A 20,908-nucleotide genomic window follows, 5' to 3' on the forward strand; every position below is an offset into this window, starting at 1 on the left:
GTTCAGGTGTATATCAGTATGTAGTGTTTCTACTTTAAAGAGTCCTCTCCTGCTGATGTTCAGGTGTATATCAGTATGTATTGTCTCTACTTTAAAGAGTCCTCTCCTGCTGATGTTCAGGTGTATATCAGTATGTAGTGTCTCTACTTTAAAGAGTCCTCTCCTGCTGATGTTTAGGTGTATATCAGTATGTAGTGTCTCTACTTTAAAGAGTCCTCTCCTGCTGATGTTCAGGTGTATATCAGTATGTAGTGTCTCTACTTTAAAGAGTCCTCTCCTGCTGATGTTTAGGTGTATATCAGTATGTAGTGTCTCTACTTTAAAGAGTCCTCTCCTGCTGATGTTCAGGTGTATATCAGTATGTAGTGTTTCTACTTTAAAGAGTCCTCTCCTGCTGATGTTCAGGTTCATATCAGTATGTAGTGTCTCTACTTTAAAGAGTCCTCTCCTGCTGATGTCCAGGTGTATATCAGTATGTAGTGTCTCTACTTTAAAGAGTCCTCTCCTGCTGAGGTTCAGGTGTATATCAGTATGTAGTGTGTCTACTTTAAAGAGTCCTCTCCTGCTGATGTTCAGGTGTATATCATTATGTAGTGTCTCTACTTTAAAGAGTCCTCTCCTGCTGATGTTTAGGTTCATATCAGTATGTAGTGTCTCTACTTTAAAGAGTCCTCTCCTGCTGATGTTCAGGTGTATATCAGTATGTAGTGTCTCTACTTTAAAGAGTCCTCTCCTGCTGATGTTCAGGTGTATATCAGTATGTAGTGTCTCTACTTTAAAGAGTCCTCTCCTGCTGATGTTCAGGTGTATATCAGTATGTAGTGCCTCTACTTTAAAGAGTCCTCTCCTGCTGATGTTCAGGTGTATATCAGTATGTAGTGTCTCTACTTTAAAGAGTCCTCTCCTGCTGATGTTCAGGTGTATATCAGTATGTAGTGTCTCTACTTTAAAGAGTCCTCTCCTGCTGATGTTCAGGTGTATATCAGTATGTAGTGTCTCTACTTTAAAGAGTCATCTCCTGCTGATGTTCAGGTGTATATCAGTATGTAGTGTCTCTACTTTAAAGAGTCCTCTCCTGCTGATGTTCAGGTGTATATCAGTATGTAGTGTCTCTACTTTAAAGAGTCCTCTCCTGCTGATGTTCAGGTGTATATCAGTATGTAGTGCCTCTACTTTAAAGAGTCCTCTCCTGCTGATGTTCAGGTGTATATCAGTATGTAGTGTCTCTACTTTAAAGAGTCCTCTCCTGCTGATGTTCAGGTGTATATCAGTATGTAGTGTCTCTACTTTAAAGAGTCCTCTCCTGCTGATGTTCAGGTGTATATCAGTATGTAGTGTCTCTACTTTAAAGAGTCCTCTCCTGCTGATGTTCAGGTGTATATCAGTATGTAGTGTCTCTACTTTAAAGAGTCCTCTCCTGCTGATGTTCAGGTGTATATCAGTATGTAGTGTCTCTACTTTAAAGAGTCCTCTCCTGCTGATGTTCAGGTGTATATCAGTATGTAGTGTCTCTACTTTAAAGAGTCCTCTCCTGCTGATGTTCAGGTGTATATCAGTATGTAGTGTCTCTACATGTCTCCATGCTTTAATGTTCAAAAAGCCCTTTATTGTTCTCATACCTCTTTTCACCCTCTGTCTGAAACCAGAGCCCAGTCTGCTCTGATTGGTTAGCTGTCCGGCTCTGTTGTGATTGGTCAACCACTTAGGGATATCACGTACAATGTGTTGGAGTGCTATCCAATTGACACGCAAGTGTTACATAGTGATGTTACTATGTGAACAAAGCAGTCTAATGGTGGCTTCTCAAGCGGCATGGGGGTCATTTCTTACATTTGTATCAGATTTTTGATTATAATTGTTGATTATTGCTGTTGATCAGCTACCTGTCTTCGATCATTTCAACACGAGTCATGATATATATGGCATAGTGCTACAAACTAAGTCATCAATCAAGTTTTTAAAGGCTGCAACAATAGCTGCAGACACATCGTTGATACATAACTGTCAAGTTGTTGAGGCTCTAGAGTACTCTGGTAACTGATTGGTTAGAGCAGACACGTTGTCAGGCAGCTCTGTTGCATGTCTGCCATTTCCACATTCTCGAATGAAGGTGAATATGCAATAACAAAAATATGTGTGTACTTATATTTATATATACAGTAAGGGTGAAAATGTTCTCCAACACTTTTCCTTGCACATATTAAGTACACAGAAATAAATGAGCTCCCTCTCTCCCTGGCAAGATTAAGCATTCTTTCTATTTTTAGCCCTCTCAACTCCTGGGGGAAATGTCTGTCTCTTTAGCTTTGAAACGCTCCAGTGTGCTCACCAGCTAGCCGTAACTTTGTCAGAGTTCAGCGGCTGGAACACCAGTTGATGAGAGCAGATTTGGAGGCAAAGAAATGGACCTGACTGCAACACGCCTGAGCATCAAAATGTAAATCAATTATCTAATCAAGCACAATAACAGTAACATCAATATTTAAGCAGGCTGGCTGATTACATACAGAGGAGTTAATTCCATGTGAGCACCTCGCTGCCTCCTGAGCAGATCTGTCTCTGATCAGCTGACTGTCTGCAGCAGCAAGGCTTCACACAGTCAGATTCCCTCTTTGGTTTACACTACAACAACAACTTGAAATCTTTCCAAGTATATATGTCTAATATCCAGTCAGAATATGTCTCTCCACCTGATGTAAGACATAATAACTTCAGAAGTATTACTGCAGGGAGGTATCGGGTCTTTTTTTTTTTTAGACAATGCATTATTTAGTTAAGTCAAAAATCTTATTTTGAGTTGTATCTCAGATGATATACATATTTGTTTACATACTTATTAGAAAATCACCAACAGAAAACAGAAAACCTTTGAGCATTTGCGGCTTATATTGTAACACAACATGTCCTGATTCTGGTCAAATACAGTTCAAAACTAGTTCTCCCAGCTAATCACAAGATCTGATTTATCTAAATATCCCATCTTATTTCACGTGTTCTATTGGCAATCGATTTGACTTATTTCAAGTGAAAACAGCTTGTTTGCATTACTGTTTAACTTGTTTTTGGAGCAGCATTTTTCCAGTGTAGCTAATATCGCACAAGCCACTGAGTGTCTGTCGAGGATCCCTAGACCGAGGCACCGCTCCTCTCTGGAACAGTAACTCATCCAGACATGCCACATTGCTCTCTGGGAGAATCTCCTTCTGATAGCGCAGTATAAATGGCTGATCGTATCACATCAGTGTGACGCCAGCAATTCACTCACGCTCCGGATGGCATCTTTAAAAGGGTCATCTCCACTGTTTAAAGGCTGATCAGGTTAATCTAGTCCCGTGTAAGTGTTAATAGAAGGTTGTGTCATTTTCAATCAGTGGAAGCAACACACAGGTCACCAGGTCACATGGTAACGCGGTCACTGACATGAGACATGAGTCAAAGCCTGGTCATAACATAATTACCTGATGGACTGTGTTAACCTCATCATGTCCGCCCTTCTGTGATTCATGCAAAGTGCACACAACAGACTTTAAATGGCAGCTTCATAATATTAGTACAGAAACTAACCCGAGCTTCAGCTGCGATCAGTATCAACGCTGACTACTCAGAGAACATGTTCCCATAGTACTAAACTGCATTCTCTGGAACGGTTCCAAGGAAACGAATGTTGGTTAACTTTGCAAATGGAAAACAACAAAACAAGCTATGACACAACTTTGTTAGATTTAGACTAAAACATCATGGTTTGTTATGTCATTTAAGTTACAGTTGTGATTGTTACAAAGTCAACGTTTTTTGTCTCATGCAGGACATAGCAGCGTTCTCTTAAAGGTAGGTCATTCACTTCAGAAACACTTTTTGTTATATTCCATGGAATGCTCTTAACATCCTGATAGCAATGAATACATGAAATGCTTTGACAATAAATATATAGAAATATTTCATCTGTGGAAGCCGTGGCGCTGTAAAAAGTGCCTACCTGCCTGTCAGCCTTCCATCTCGTGCACAGACTTATCTCGTGCCCTCATTGGCCTCATGTGCGCGTTCCTGTGTTGGAGGAGGGGCTCTGTAAGGAAGTCTGAAGGAAGGGGCAGATTTTCTTCGGTTGTGTACTTTCAAATTCTAGCGCACTCGAGCTGGTTTCTCCATTCTTACCTACCCTACCTTTAACAGAAATTCCTGTATCTGTTATCTGACACAATACTTTGAAACGTAACTCACCATGCAGTTTCATTGGAACGTAACTTTTCGGAGAGACTGTTAAAATATAGAGCATTTCATAGGGGGGCTGTATCATTGCCTATGTTCTTTCGAGCTTTTAAGTAAAATAAAACTTTAGAATGTGAAATTATTAGCATTTTATATTTATACTTTTGATACAGGCCCCATCTCAAAGGCAGGGCCACACGATAACACTGAAGGGTTTTATTGATATTGATTTGATTTGATTTGCCATAGTGACGGAGTTTCTCCTATACATTTGTAATGATCAATGACCAAAAACACTAGAGGATGGTTATCCAATCTTGTCTAAAGGTAGTGAGAACGGGGGTTACGTATTGTAACCCTAGTTATATAAGCACATATAAGTCATCCTGTACCCTCTTCAGCGAGCGGCATAGGAACGACAGGGCCCCCAGATAGAGGGCTCCGCCTGTGCTTATATAACTAGGGTTACAATACGTAACCCCCCGTTATATATCACACAGGCTCCGCCCTCTACTTGATTCTATGAGTACAGTGGGTGGATAAACACCCTGTCGTCCAACAACATCGACCCATCACACTGCCCCTGACCGGCCTTTGGTTAACAGCCACCGCACCCCAACTTCCTCTAATCCGGTTGAGACCGTGGAGAAGTCGGGCCGCAGCTTACTTGGCTGGGTAGAGCACACTCACACACGCTTACCTCGTGTAGAGTGTGCATGGAAAATAGTGAGGAAGGCTCTCTCACAGAGGAATGTGGGGGGCCTCTAGGGATAAAAACATTGTCTGAGGCCCACAACCACAGGTTCTCACAAGGCGGCGGAGCTGACTCCGTCCTGCCTGTTCATGTAAGCCACTGTGGTGCGGTTGTCGCTCCTCACCAGCACATGTTTGCCCTGTAGTAAGGGTTTGCAGTGCTGGAGGAGCAGTACTACTGCCCGTAGCTCTAGAAGGTTGATGTGCCGAGTTTCTGTCAGAGGCCAACCACCACCTATAGCTCTCTCTAGGCAGGTCCCCCCCCATCCTGTCACGGATGCATCTTGAACACCGTGACGTAGGAGGTCACCCGCCGCAGCGGAATTCCCCTCCGCAGATGCTTTGGGGACCCCCAGTATCGGAGGTTGCCTCCACTGAGGGGGGGGAATGGTCACCAGACATCGTTTGTGCCTCTTGGGATCCAAACGAAGTCCGTAAAACCACCTCTGCAGGCGAGTAAGTAACCCCAGCGGTACCACGAGGTGAGCAGCCGCCATGAGACCCAGAGTCTGCATGATGGTCAAAGCTGTCACCGTTGCCCCCTGTCGCAGTCTGCAAACTGCCTGAAGCAGGGATGCCTGTCTGCTCTCTGACAGGGTGGCACGTAGTCTGCCTGCATCGAGCAAAACCCCCAGATACCCCACCTGATGGTGAGGTATGGGACTGCTCTTCTTCCAATTGACCGCAATCCACTTGGATCAATTGGGCTGTGTTTGCCTCTTCCCTGGACCTGGCCATGACTATGAGGTCGTATTATAAAACCCTCATGCCATGGTCGCGAAGCGGCTGAAGCGCTGTGGCCACACATTTGCTGAACGTGCGTGGGGATAGGGAGTAGCCGAACGGTAGTCTGTTGTACTCGTAGGCTACCCCCCTGGAAGGCAAAACGCAAATACTTTCTGTGCTTTGGAGCAATTTTCGACATGAAAGTAAGCGTCCTTCAGGTCGATGGTTGTGAACCAATCGCCCGGCTGCCCTAGTTCCAGTAATTGGTTTACATATGGAACTTTTTGCAGGCCATGTGCCGATTCAGGCTGCGAAGATCCAGAATGGGTCTCAATTCTCCTGTCTTCTTGGGAACCAGGAAGTACATGGAGTAAAGCCCCTTTTCTCCGTCCTGAAAGTGCACAACAGACACCGCCTGTTTTTGCAACAGGGCCTGAATCTCTGTTGAAAGGAAACCTATCTCCTCCTGGGATGATAGATGTGCCTCTCTTAAGTCCCTGAATGGAGGAGGGACACTGCAAAACTGGAGTGAGTACCCCAGTTTCAGTGTCCTGTCCCTCCATTCTGTCAGTAATAATTCACAAAATGCTAGATGTTAAGAATCTCATAAATATGTGTTTACTCCAAGCAAAACGCTCGATTGCCTTGTCATGGAAGAACACTCAGAGGCCACAGGTGGGCCAATGGCTGAGGGAAATGAGTAATTGCTGTTCTATGGAAAAGATAACGGTTTGCAGACACGTTTTCAGCCAGTTATTTTAAGGGGTGGCTCAAGGCTCTGTCTGCCGCTCGTCTCCGGACTTTGAGGAGCTGTTTGTATTCTCTGAATGTGGAGATAATAATTTAACACTTTATTTTAATTTGGGGTCAGATGTAAACCCCTGTCCAAGACTTGCTGTGTTACTATCAGCCTGACTGATGGAATGAGGATACACACATGATGGAACACACACACACACGAGGAAAATGGATTGCAGCAGTCTGCGACAAATGATTAAAATCACATGTGTGGGAAAGATGGTGTCAAACAATAACAACAGTCAGAAAATGCCGCCACACACACACACACACACACACACACACACACACACACACACACACACACACACACACACACACACACACACACACACACACCCTTGAAACTGCTATTATAAATCAACTGAAAGCAACAGCCCTTATGCTTCAAAGTCATCTCTGAATCGCTTATCCACATATTGAGCCACACTGTGGGAATACCAATGCATAGTCCTCTATCATATCGTTCAGAGAGGGGGGGGGCGCAGACTAAAGCGGGACGAGTGATGGAAAGGGGCCGCAAAATACCCTTTTACACATTTCAATTGGATCTACACTGAAACAACTGAAAGGTTGACTTTAATTACATGTATAATGTCAACACATTTCACATTACTGTATTAGGTTAGTTGAAAGCGATTCTAATTAAACTTTATATTTTTGCTTTCAACTAACCTTATACAGTAATGTGGAGTCTGTTGACATCATACATGTAATTAGAGTCAACCTCCAGTTTATTCAGTGACATGAAGGGGAAACACACCTCTGAACGGACAGACGGGGGCCAGTGGCGGTTCTAGAACATTTTACATGGGGTGACAAAGGGGGGGCAAGAGGTCATGCCAGGGCGGACAGTACGTGGTATTTTATACTGTATAACCTATTTATTGTTAAATCATGGCCTAACAAGTGGTCTTACTGCACAAGAGAAACAACGTGTTCAGACACACAAACTAACATATAGTATAAAACAGCAGAAAGTACTCATGATACCTAGAACTCTGTTTAAGTACAGTCAGAGTAATTAGTTATAATGAAGTACACACATGACATTGCCCATCTCTCAGAGAGCTACAGGTGAGCTGTGCAGCAACACATCTCAATGTGTCCACACTAAGAGCTGCTAGACTGAGCTGCTGTGATGGAATATACAAGGAGAATAAGAACATACCATGTGGTCCAGCTGGAGTCTCCTCTGCCTCCTGACCCCTGCCTCTGGCCCTCTTTCTTTTTTTAGCGCTGTCTGCGTAGCATTTTGTAACGTGACGCCCCAAACAGCGCCCGTCTGTTAAACGCTATCAATTCAAACGGCAGCGTTTTATTAATATTTAGTTTCAAGCTCTCGTCTTTATTAAAAACAAAACCAGTGGAAGGGGAAATGTGCGGGGACAGCTCGGTCTCTCTTCTCTCTGTGAGCCGCTGTCTGTGTGAACGCCGCTCCGCACTGTAATGCAGGGCCGTAGCTGCGCTTTTAACGGGCCTAAGATGATATTTAAAATGATTCACTTTTAATTAATGAACTGCTTGTTTCATTGATTGAGAAGCTTGTGGACAAAGTGTAGGTTTGTTTCTACAAGTACAGTTTCAGGGACACAAAAGTTAGGGGGGCAGCTGGGGGGGGGGGGCTCATTAACCACGCACACACACACAACACACACACACACACACACACACACACACACACACACACACACACACACACACACACACACACACACACACACACGCACGCACGAGAGTCCCAGGGCTGTAAGATAAGAGAGGAGAGTGTTCTGGGGAGAAAGCCTTCTCATTGGTGTGCAAGGCTGCACATGTTCCAACCCTCCCTTATATTCCCTGTGTGTGTGTGTGTGTGTGTGTGTGTGTGTGTGTGTGTGTGTGTGTGTGTGTGTGTGTGTGTGTGTGTGTGTGTGTGTGTGAGATGCAGGCTCTCTTTCCTTCACTGCCACTAAAAAGACACAGAGGACCTATTGTGCCCAAGGAAGGAAAATCACTGGGTTTTCAGAGAAGGAGAGGAATGAACGGCTCTTTCTCCTTCCGTTCATCTCTCCCTCTCTCTGCCTCTCACACTCTCCCCCCCCCCCCCCCCCCTCCCATTCACACAGCAGCTGAAATGGTGAGGCTTGTTTAAAAAAAAGAGAAGCCCTCATGACAGCGTTCACAGCTTTGCTTACCGCAGCATCTCCCCCTTTGCACCAGAAGCCGCGGATGAAAGCAACTCGATAGAAAAAGAGAAAGTTGCGACACTGAGCGGGGGAAGGGAACAGGTAGATAAAGGATCAGGATTTGCGGTAAATGAGGCGTTTCATGCCGCGGTGGCAGCAAAACAACATTAAAGGAGAATGTTTTTTTCAGCTCGCTCTGGAACACAATTTGGCTGCAAACAATATTATCCAAAACTCTGCTTAGTGAGAGGAACTCGGGTTCCTGCCTGCTGCTTTATTGAAGCCATCTATCACGGAAGAAGTGTGAAGCGCTGGGGGTTCTCTGACGCCCCAGTTCTTACTAGATGGATATAACTCTGCGCCGTGTTGGACAGCAGATGTGATGGCAGAAAGCCTTCATTATCAAGGACTTCAGCTATAACTCACGTTCCAGCCATCATTCATCGGATCGCTCATTATAACATTGTTCGCATTTTGGATTGCAGCAACATGGCAATGGAATGGAAAGTAAAGCAAACATGAGATTCTTACCCAAACTCTCTGTTTATTTAAAGACAGCAGACTGACTTCTGTTTTACATGTTGTCCCATCACATTTTCTGTAGTTGGAAAAGGAAGCCTTCAGTGTGTTTGCATTGGTGAAATGTCAAATAATGTATCCAAAAAAGAAGGTTAGGGTTAGTTATGCATGTCTAAATGTGCTGTTTATAGACAGGATATTTTCCCACAATGCATTGCCTAAAGAAAAGGGAAAAGTTGGCAACAGTTGTTAACAAATTCTAAAGTTGCTGTTTGATTGACACATGTTGGTGCTTGCAATGTACAATAGCTGTTGTGTCGAAACAGTGGAGTATGATATAGGCTCTGGGAAAACAGGTTACCAAGGCGATGAGGCCTCTTAGTTTCTCCCATATATGTGTGTGAGTGGCTGCTAATGTTTCCGGCCCTGATCAGTGAGAACAATGATTTAATTCCCATTAGAAATGATGTGTAACATTTTGATAATTGAAATGTTAACACCCCAGAATCGCACAGATTCTCTTGAAGTCCTCTCAGGATTAAGACAAAGCTAAAGCAAATTATAAAAATTATTAGTAAAACGATCTATTGTTAATGTTAGTTAAATGTAACAGAAAGACTTCCTGGTTCCACTTTGTCGCATCACACTTCCCTCATAGCTTTCATAGGAAGCTGTGACTGTGTTCAACTCGGTTGAAATGGCAAATTAAGTAAACTTTTAGAAAAGAGGTTAGGGTTAGACGCTATGTTTAAATGTGTTGATTATAGATAGGATATTCCACACATTGCATGAAGTAAGGCGGAAAAAGCAGTTACCACTTTACAATAAGACTACCCTTATAAAGGATTCATAATAATAATAATAATAATTCAGGGTTTGTAATTAGGTTATTAATTAGGTTGTAAACACTTTTTTTTAACACAATTAATCATTAAGAACCATTTATAAACCAGTTCTAACGTAGACATCAACACAGGCTCACTATTTGGCAAGATGACTAAGCCTTATATTGGCACTAGCTTACTTCGTCTCCTTCATCAGCCAGCATCCTTGGTATCCGTAGTTCAGTTGATTCCCCCCCTTCCATCTTGATGTTTCTTGGCCTCTCTTTATAACCATGTATTAATGAGTTACTAACATTTATAACTGCCAAATGGGAGCCTTGTAAAGTGTAAAGAATAATAAAGTTATATTAAGCCTTAAAGTTATGCACACATTAGGGCGTGGTCACATTGAGTGACAGGTCTGTCAAGTGACTGCTGCTGTTAGCTTCCTGTCTCTCTGCTAGCAGCTCCGTGATGCAACAGGGGCTCTGCCTGCTCAGCTCATCCAGGGAACACAACTTGAACTCGGCCGTGTGTGTTGTGCTGGTGCCTTGTGGATGATTCTTCTTATATATCGGACTATTGTGACTCGCTCCGCGTTCAAAACAGACGGTGCATGAATGCGGTTTTGCGGTAAGTGAAGTTCGAGTACTTTATTGATGTGTTGCTTATGTTTTTAGTCAGCTAACGTTAATTAATGTTAAGGCTTGGGTTAGCATGTAAGCAAGTGGTAGCTACATCTGTGCTAACGATGCTAATCGTAGCCTCCAAGTTAAAACCTAATAGAGAAGTGTTAAGCATTAAGTAGGATACTGTAGAACAAACGGCTTCTGTTTGAGGTTGATAAAATAAGGTCACCCTTGTAAGTTAGAGAGATATTTGATTATGTAGGTAACTGTATGCATCGCTAAGGTTAATTTAAATTCGCTATGACAAGCTAACGTCAAAGTAGTGTTGAAGAGCGGCGTAGTGTATGTGAAATCAACCTCACAATAAGATGTGTGTATATTACAAATATTAATGTCATATTTCAAGATGATTACTTAGTAGGGGTGTAACGGTACACGTACCCGTACCGAAATTATTCGGTACGGGCCCTTCGGTTCGGTACAGGTGTGTACCGAAGTGTACCGAACGAATATAACGTTAAACGTAAAAAATTGAAAACGTGAACAACTTTTTGGAAGTAATCTCAGGTGCTGCGTCGCAGCATTCAGAGTAATTTGCTCACATTGTGTTCAACGCGTCATCGAGCGAGCAGGTCATTTCATTGGATGAGAGGCATACTATGAGAGCGGGTCAGAGGGATGCGTTCAAATGTAGTCAGTAATTTGAGGAACTGTCGAAAATTAATGACGAACGCAGATAATGTTGAGCTAGAAAATCCTCCAGCATCATTTAAGTCTCCGGTTTGGGAACATTTTGGTTTTGCAGTTACGAACAAGGATGACGGACAAAGACAGGTGGACCGAACCAAAGCTGTTTGTCGGCATTGTTCAACTAACATTGGTTACGCGGCTGGCAATACATCAAACTTGCACACTCTTGAAAAGGCATCACTCGAACGTGAATATCACCGGTACCAAAAGAAAAAAGACTGAAGTGCAAACCCAACTCCCGCTAGCATGTAAGCCTCCACCACTCGCAGAGAGTTCAGACCGAGCCAAAGCTATTACAAACGCCAAATATCCTTATGTTGCCATGTTAGCAAAGCGCTACCTGGCTGTATCTGCTACCTCTGTCCCTAGAGAGAGGGTGTTCTCCACAGCAGGAGACATTGTTAGTGCCAGCAGATCTGCCCTTTCAGCAGCAATGTGGACAAGTTCATCTTTCTTTAAACAACATGAAAATACAATGACAAGCAAGTCCTAATGTCAAACTGGCTGCTTAGGTACAGTACAGTTCAAATACAGATTATTTCAGTTCATCGAAATGCTGCACCTTAATGTTCATTTTATTATATTTTGTATTTATTTGAGTGAATATTCACAGTTTAATAATAATTAAAAACCCAAAACTAATAGTTTATGTTTTGTGAGTACTAGTACAGTAAAGTTCAAATACAGATTATTTCAGTTCATCGAAATGCTGCACCTTAATGTTTATTTTATTATATTTTGTATTTATTTGAGTGAATACATTATTCACAGTTTAATAATAATAAATATATATATATATATGTTTTGTTTTGTGAAAAAAAATTCTGCTGTACCGAAAACGTACCGAACCGAACCGTGACCAAAAAACCGAGGTACGTACCGAACCGAAATGTTTGTGAACCGTTACACCCCTATTACTTAGATATTACAATATGGTTGGTTGAGCTGGAGTTCATTATTGAGCTTACATGTTAACGCCACAGTCATCTGAAGAATGAACCCAAACCTTGTTCTTTTTATTAATTACCAAATTGGTATCAAATAAATAGTAAGCATTGGTAATACCAATGCTGATAAAATAAACTATTTTATTTGAGTATTTGTGTCTGGGAGAAGGTACTGTACCCAGTTCCTATGTCCAGCAGCTATAGACTGGGCTTTCTTGTACAAGAGAACAAAAAATCAATATGGACCATTACTGTATAATTATCCTTAACTTATGTTATACAAACCTAATAAACAAGTATGGCATTTTGAAACATGATGTGCAACCATTTTTACTGTAATGTGTGTTCTTTGTTGTTAACTAAGATGATGTTATTTTGTGTTAGTATGCACGTGGACGCTTGGACGTGGACGTGGACGTTTGGACATACCTGGAGAAGGAAGAAATGGGTCTTCGGAAAGATGGGAGTTAAAGACAAAAGGCGGAGACTAGTGTTGAAACTAGTGGAGAAACGATCAAGATGCCACCTCGTCCCTCTGGTTAGACGGCATGTCAAGTCAGGAAACAGCATTATTAGTGATGAGTGGAGGGCATACAGGAGAGTGCTGAGTAACATGGGGTACAACCACTACACCATAAACCACAGCAGGTGGTTGGTGAACCCCCAGACGGCAGTCATATCCAAAGAGCTTGGTCAACCGTCACAGGACATGTCCGTAGACTGAGAGGAAACCGTACAGCGAGTGTGTTGGAGGAACACCTCACGGTTCTTGAATGGTCATCTTGGCTCTGGTCCCCCTGATGGACTGCTTGGACGCTTGTTCAAGGATATACACAATGCCTTTCCAGTCTGAGAACCATTAGGTCCAAGTCTTTCATTTATGTCTGAGAAAAGCTTGTATGTTTAAATATGTGTATCAGTCATACTAAACAGTCATTACTTTGAGTCCTGATTTTCTTTATGTGTGAATAAAATGTTTTGCTTGGTTCTGTTGCATCTGACTTTGCATTTCATGTGAAACATGTGTATTAGGTCAGCGTGAATGTTATAACTCATTCATAAATGGACATGTGTATTAAAGTTAAAAACAGTAGTTATAAATGTTAGTGACTCATCAATAGATGGTGACATGTGTGTCACACTTTACAATAAGGCTCCCTTTGACCAATTATAAATGTTAGTAACTCATTCATAAATGGTCATAAGAGATGCCAAGAAACATCAAGATGGATGGGGGGGATCAACTCAGTGAGCAACAGATACCAAGGAAACTGGCTGATGAAGAAGACAAAGTAAGCTAAGTAGCCAATATAAGGCTTAGCAGTACAGATACATGTGGGCTCACTATTTGGCAAGCAAAGTCACAGTTGCCCTGTTTTACCTCATGTCTCATAAAAGCTTATTAAGGATTTATAAAGTGTTCACAACGTAATTAATAAATGAATTACAAACTATTCGTAACCCCGTTTTAAGGGTAGTCTTATTGTAAATACTTTTCAGTACAAAGCAATGAAGTTTGTTGATTTTTTTATGAACACTCAGGGAAAACAGTGTACCGAGAAAATGAGGCATTGTCTTAGTACCTCTCAAAACAGTGGCTTAAATTTGTCTCAACCTATGTGAGAAATAAACCTTAATGTTTATAAGTGTACAATGACAGTTCATTGTCGCCAAAACCAATATATCTGAGTTTTAAACTGCAACACTGTTTTTAAAAGAGACGAATGGACTCTGGAGGACTCTAGGTTAAAAGCTCCAGAAAACCCACGCAGATGGACCCTGAGTTAATGTGCCATATTCCTTTGGTGCATCCAACTCAAGCGCTGTCCAACAAAAAGATGAAGACCAGCAAACACAACCAACGCCCATAAGCTCAGACACACATCTTTTTCTGGGACGAGATTTCCAGCTGAACAAAAACACACTCTTTGAATTCACAAACCACCACAAAGCCCAGCACTTTGAATCCTAACTCCTAACTGGGAGCTCTCAGGTCCCAGCCGGCCGATTGGAACGCGGCCCTGTTGTCGGCAACATTTCAGCACCTTGGACAGCCACACAATAGCCAGCTGAGATCCAGCGGGAGGGGGGGGGGGGGTACGAGGACAAAAGACAGAGGAGGTGGTGGAGGAGGGCGCCGGGCATACAAAGGGGGAAAGAAGAGGGGGGGAGGGGGGGGGGAGGGTTTGGCCGCTGGGAGGCCATTCACAGAGGATACAAAGAGCCAATGTCAACTCGAGTTAAAGGACAGAAAACAGAATTAGCATTAGAGCGGGTAGCGCGGCTCCTCCATGTCTCACGGCTGGGGGAGAGGGGAGGAAGGGGATGAGGAGGGAGGACACACACACACACACACACACACACGTGTTATTTTTGAACGGCAGAAGTGGTGCACTCGCTAAAAGAATGTTTCTCGCATCGCGCTTTGTGCTTTCTGTCAGTGAAGCACAATATAGGCTTTGTTAACGGTGCAATAACGCATCTTGGTCCAACATCAGAGGCTTAAGTAATTGTGCTAAACCTATGTGAGGCTAATGTTTCCTGATTATGAAAAAGGAAGTTATCCCACAAACACTCTTGAAGTTGACTCAGGATTAACAGAAAGCTAAAGCAAATTATAAAAATGACTACTAAAACTATCTATTGTTAAGATTAGTTAAAGGTAACAGACAAATTTCCTGGTTCCACTTTGATCACATTCGCTTCCATTTCCCTACAGAGCACCACTCATAGGACGATTTGACTGTGTTCAAGTCAACTTTTACAGGCTATGCATGCTGCTCTTTATGCTGTCTATAGATAGGATATTCCCACAATGCATTGCCCAAAGGAAGGCGAAGGTTATCTGTCACATTGTACCCACACTATCAAACAGTCATATGCTACTTATTGCCTTCTCACATGTAAGATGTCACTTCCAGAGAAGCTGTTAGAAATGCCACATTTCTTTCAATCTACACAACTGGTGTCACTTTTTGAAGTCAAATAATGCAGCATTTTCTAAGAAGGGGATTCTAGCAGAGACTAAAATACCGCAGACATTTTCACCAACGGCACATTTCCTTTTACTGCTTATCCACAAGGAGCCATTCACTACTGTTAATTGCTACACTAATGACGATTCTGCTCTCCGGTAAGCTCTCAACGCCCTGAAGCAGCAGTTGTTCAAAACGCCACATGTTTTCAATTCCACAATCAGTACCCATTGACATTCGGACACATCCTTCCCCCTGATGGAGAGGATATTGAGCCTCTACATCAGACATCAAACTGATGGAGTGGATATTTCAGGAGAGGGAATTTGGAGAAAAGGCTTGAAACGCTGTGTCAGAATAGAAAGATGGAAGCAGTGGCAATCAGTCAACTCAGAAGGAGCAAAAAACATCCACCTCGTCAATCACTGGAGGAGCTGCAGGCACGCTCCACTTTCATTTTCTCCGGTCTCCCCACACAACACACACACACACACACACACACACACACACACACACACACACACACACACCACACACACACACACACCACACACACACACACACACACACACACACACACACACACACACACACACACACACACACACACACACACACACACACACACACACACACACACACACACACACACACACACACACACATACACATACACATACACACACCACACACACTAATGCAGTCCACAGCAAACCACAGCATCAAAGTAATCAAGCACAGTGTGAACAAAATGCACCTCAGGCTCGGGATGTTGACAAAGTGCTTCAGTGAAAGTTTAATGGCGCAGCATCGCCGCGCTGTATTGCTCCCCTATAGCATACAATGTTCTCTATAAGTTGTACATCCAAAGACACTTCATATTCAAAGCAAAATAAACATGATTCTCCTCATCAAGAACTCATTTCACACCCAGTCTCGTTTTGTTCTTTTTAAACAGACAAATAAGTCTTCTATTTTACATAAAGATTTGATTCTTTAAAATACAGCACTTTCAAAAAAAGGAACATTTGCATTTTGCAGAGAGCGTTGTTGATAAAATATTTGAGTGCAAAGGCACTTTCTGGAGTAAGTAGAGTAAGATTTGCCGCTTGTTGGGTTTTGAAAAGGTTTCTTTTGATGGTGTCAACACTCACCATGTGTCTGTGTCTGCTGAGTATGTACAGGAATGTCAATCTGTAGCATGTCCTCTTCTACAAAGGATAATCATTTCATACGTTTGTTTTCGTCACAAGGAAAATACAATACAGTTTCATGAAAAGCACAAAGCCGTATTTGTACACAGTCCTGCCCATTGTTTACCTGCCGTCGTCAAGGTCTTTTTAGAACTTTCCAAAAAAAGAGGAAATAATTTATATCTTTCCAGAGAAAACATAGAACTGCATAATAATATACTCCTTTTATACATCTCGAAAAACAAGAAAGAGAAGGAAAGGAAGAGAGAAAATATATTGTCAAAGGATCGGCTCCCAGTCAATCCTGTAGGATTGAACACAGATAGATAAGATAGATATAGAGAGGGCGATTATTACAGTAACTGCGTGATTATTATGAATGCTGCACAGAACCTGGGGGGGAGGGGGGGCATAGTCGCTATCTTACAGTTGGCTCATCGCAGTCTGTTTCTCCAGAACCTCCAGGTAGTCCGGTTCTGTTTTAAGCTTCCCGGGGAGCAGCAGCGGGTGCTCATTGTTTTTGGAAAGGTGTTCCGCTCCGTAGTATTTCCTGGGGGTCCCGTACAGAACCGTTTTGTTTAACCTGTCCTGGTTGGTGATATGCCGCCGGGCTGTTGCAACCTCGTAGGGGGGCACGATGCACGGTCTCTTAGGTAAAGTGCAAAAGTTGTAATGGAACGGTGGGGGTCCTCCAGCCGCGGGAAGATCTTTGTGAGGCCTTTCCCCTAAATTCTGATACAACATCTCAGGAGGTTCTGGGGAGGTCAACCCGCACATAGTTGGAGGTTTATCCATAAAATCTATTGTGCTGATGGTGTAGGCCCCTGGACTTCGGGTGAGAGCGTCCTTCTTGGCGTCCAGGGGCCCAAAGCTGAGCTCCTTCAGGGTGCGGTAGTACGCCACCTGTTCGCCATCCTTCTGCAGGTAAATAGGGTTTTGGCACATGGAGCCCACAGGTGGGGGGATGTAGTTATAAACGTGGCTTTCCGAGGCTTTGTCTTGGGTGGGTTCAGGAGTGTAGGAGCCGTATTGGACTTGAAACGAGTTCAGGTCGATGTTGTTGCTGCCAGTGGGGACATGTTCCACTCCTTTGCGTCGCTTCAGAACAAAAACAAAGAGGCCTGCGCCAAAGCAGACCGACAGGATGAAGACCACGAGAAGCCCCAGAATCAGGACTGAGAGCGGCACCTCGGGGTGCAACTCGGGGGTCTGGAGTCGAGATTCGGTTGGGCTGACTGAGCTAAAAGCAGAAGGGGTGGGGGCCTCAGTAGCAGGGCTTATCATTGTGGGGGCTTTTGTAGGGGGTGCATTTTGTGGCGTGGGGGGCTCGCTGGGCTCGGGGCAGATTGCCTCGTTGCGTAGTGACCGCAGCAGGCGACCCGCGTGCTTGGAGGGCGAATCACACGTGATCTCGTTCACCACCACGCTGGTGCTGGACAGCTCCATCCAGTTCTTGAGCGCCACAATGTCACAGGTGCAGTCCCAGGGGTTCTCCTGCAGGTCGATCTGGATGAACGCTGACAGCTGGTCCAGAACCCCTCGGACTGCCAGGTAGGAGAAGTGGTTATTCCTCAAGTTGAGTCTGGTTAGCATGGTGCCACCGAACACATTGTCAGGGAGCGACCTCAGCAGGTTGTTGTTCAGAAAGAGCAGCTGGAGGTTATGCAAAGCGTTAAATGTTTGTGGTAAAATGTCTTTGATGATGTTGTATTCCAAATAGAGATACTGCAGCGACTGCAGGCCAAAGAAAAGAGACTGAGAAAGAGATTCAATGTAATTCCCGTTCAGGTAGAGCCGTCTGAGGTTTGTGAGGTTCTCAAAGGCTCCTTCCTGAATCACTGCTATCCTGTTATTTCCTAAATGAAGCAGCTCCAGCGAGCTGTACTCAGCCAGGTCGTGTCTGTAAATCACTTGTAGGTAGTTACCAGTCAGGTGGAGTTTCTTTGGGTAGGAGGGCTTGGGGTTCAGCTCGCTGACGTTATGCAACTTTCGCTCTTGGCAATTGATATTCAATCCACTGTCAGGGTTCTGGGACGTGCACACGCACACGCTGGGACACAACATGGGCACGGGGGAGCGTGTCTGGTAAACCATTATAGGCCCAAAAACATGTTTGTCCTTTGAGATGCGAGGGGTGGGCCTGTAGCGCATTTTGGGTGGACGGGAAGCTTTGGGTGAACGGGTGGGGGTGATCATGCCGGGGAGGTAGGTCGGGGGCAGGGCCCCTTGAAAGTGAGAGTCAGAGGGGGGGTGCACACGCTCCCCAGCATTCCTGCGCGGGCACAGATCCTGCTTTATAAGCTGCGTGATGTCTTTACCGTGCAGCCTGAACGGCGTCTCGCACACGATGTCCCCCACAAACACAGTAATAGTGTCCAGCCAGGATTTGAGGGGAATCAGATCGCAGGTGCAATTCCACGGGTTCTCCTCCAGCTGGATCTCCATGATGCCCCCTACGTGCTCCAGAACCCCGGCAAACGGCAGATTCTTGAGCCGGTTGCCCCGTAAATCCAAGTGTGTGAGGAGCACAAAGCGGAAGATGTTGGGAGGCAGAGACAACAGCAGGTTGTCATTCAGGATCAGCACTTTGAGCTTATTCAGCCTACTGAACGCACCCGGCTCTATGGCGCTGATATAATTATAGTCTGCCTGTAGATACTCCAAACTCTCCAGCCCTGCGAAGCTGTCCTCTTTGATCACCTCCAGGTTGTTGTTGTTCAAGTGGAGCCGCTTGAGGAAGCGCAGCCCGTTAAAAGCGCCCGTTCGGATCTCCTGCAAGCCGTTATTCCCCAGATGCAGTGAGGTGACATTGCCATAATTGACAAACTCATTGGCGCTGAGCCGTGACAGGAAGTTTCCGTTTAGAAAAAGCTGGGAGATTTTATTTGGGGGCGCCTGGAACAGAGTGACCGTGGTAAATCCTTTATTCTCACAGTTGATGTTCAGGAGGTTATCGCGCTCCTCGCAGCTGCAGCGGGTATTGCAGATCTCTTTGGAGGAGGACGTTTTGCGGCTCTCCGTCTCGGCTGGTGTCAGGCTGGTGACCGTGAGGACGCTCAGCATGAGGACGCCGCTCAGCATTTTTACAGCCAAAAATGGTCGCTGAAATATAGATCCAGCATTTAACTTGCAGCATGAGCCGTGGATGGGGGGGGGGGGGGGGGGGGGAGCAAGGGGTGAGTTCTCAGAGCAGGGAGATAGGGAAAAAGGAGGTAGAGGCGCTCACACACACAAACACTCACGCACACACAAGCGCACAGGCACAGCCGTTACTGGGTGTTAAAACGGGGCCGTAGAGTCTCTCCATTGACCTTCACTTTGGTTAAAAATCCAAAATCCTTTCCCATAAAAAGAAAACAAAATCAATCCAGGAAAAGAAAAAGAGCCAAACCATGAGAAATGAACTGGATTCTATGTGGTGGATGGACTTGGCACATTGTCAGATGCATAAGGGAGTCGGGGGGGGGGGGGGGAGAAAGCCGCTTACTGCAACCCCTTTTTCCTTCCAGAGAGCGCAGATTTACTCTTCACGCAGATCCCCAGCAGCTGCAGCCAGATATTCACAGAGAGGCTGCCCCTCTTTCCCTCCACACAGAAAAAGCACTTCATTTTAGTCCAGGCAAAAAAAGAATTCACTTTTGTTTTAAAGATCCAGAAATAATGCGCAAAGACGCACCATGACGCGCGGCCGGCTCTCCTTTAGCGCCTGGTCCGGAGAGGAGACGGAGAAAAGTGAACTCTGGGGCCGAGAGAGACACTGAGAGGGGGGAGAGATATTCCCGGAGCTGAGGCATGCCGACGGTCCTCCTCCTCCGCTCCGCACACTGAGAGAGGCACAGAGCGTCTGCTGCTCCTGCCTCACCGCGCTCCTGTGTGTGTGTGTGTGTGTGTGTGTGTGTGTGTGTGTGTGTGTGTGTGTGTGTGTGTGTGTGTGTGTGTGTGTGTGTGCGTGTGTGTGTGTGTGTGTGTGTGTGAGGGAGAGAGAGAGAGAAAAAAGTGGGAGGGAGGAGAGGGGCCGTTACGTCACCAACACAGTCAACAGAGACACACACACACACACACACACACACACACACACACACACACACACACACACACACACACTCACACACACACACACACACACACACACACACACACACACACACACACACACACACACACACTCACAGATTAAGTAGATATCAACATTATGAATTTTAACAATTCCTCATTGATTTGAAATCCAATTTTATAATTTTATTTTAAATGCAATTATACATAATTCAGTAAAAAAATATCTAAACTTCGCTTGTTTTAACTGTAATTTTGATTATTTTTAAAAGAGGTTTATTATTATGGTTGTCTTCATTTTATTGCGACTCTCTTTATATATTTTAAGAATAACAATTGAAATTCATCTATAACCTGTTACATTATGTAA

The 20,908-nt window shown here is 44.2% G+C and overlaps 1 protein-coding gene across 1 annotated transcript; it reads right to left on the reverse strand.

Annotated features, from left to right (window-relative positions):
• Window positions 1-16,062: 16,062 nt before the first annotated feature.
• slitrk2 (SLIT and NTRK-like family, member 2) lies at window positions 16,063-20,350 on the reverse strand. The gene has a single exon (XM_034222832.1). The coding sequence runs from the start codon at window positions 19,564-19,566 to the stop codon at window positions 16,909-16,911; it is 2,658 nt and encodes an 885-aa protein (XP_034078723.1). The 5' UTR covers window positions 19,567-20,350; the 3' UTR covers window positions 16,063-16,908.
• Between the last annotated feature and the right edge of the window lie 558 nt (window positions 20,351-20,908).

The sequence above is a fragment of the Gymnodraco acuticeps genome, unplaced genomic scaffold, assembly GCF_902827175.1.
Source record: "Gymnodraco acuticeps unplaced genomic scaffold, fGymAcu1.1, whole genome shotgun sequence".
In the NCBI taxonomy this organism is placed as follows: Eukaryota; Metazoa; Chordata; class Actinopteri; order Perciformes; family Bathydraconidae; genus Gymnodraco; species Gymnodraco acuticeps.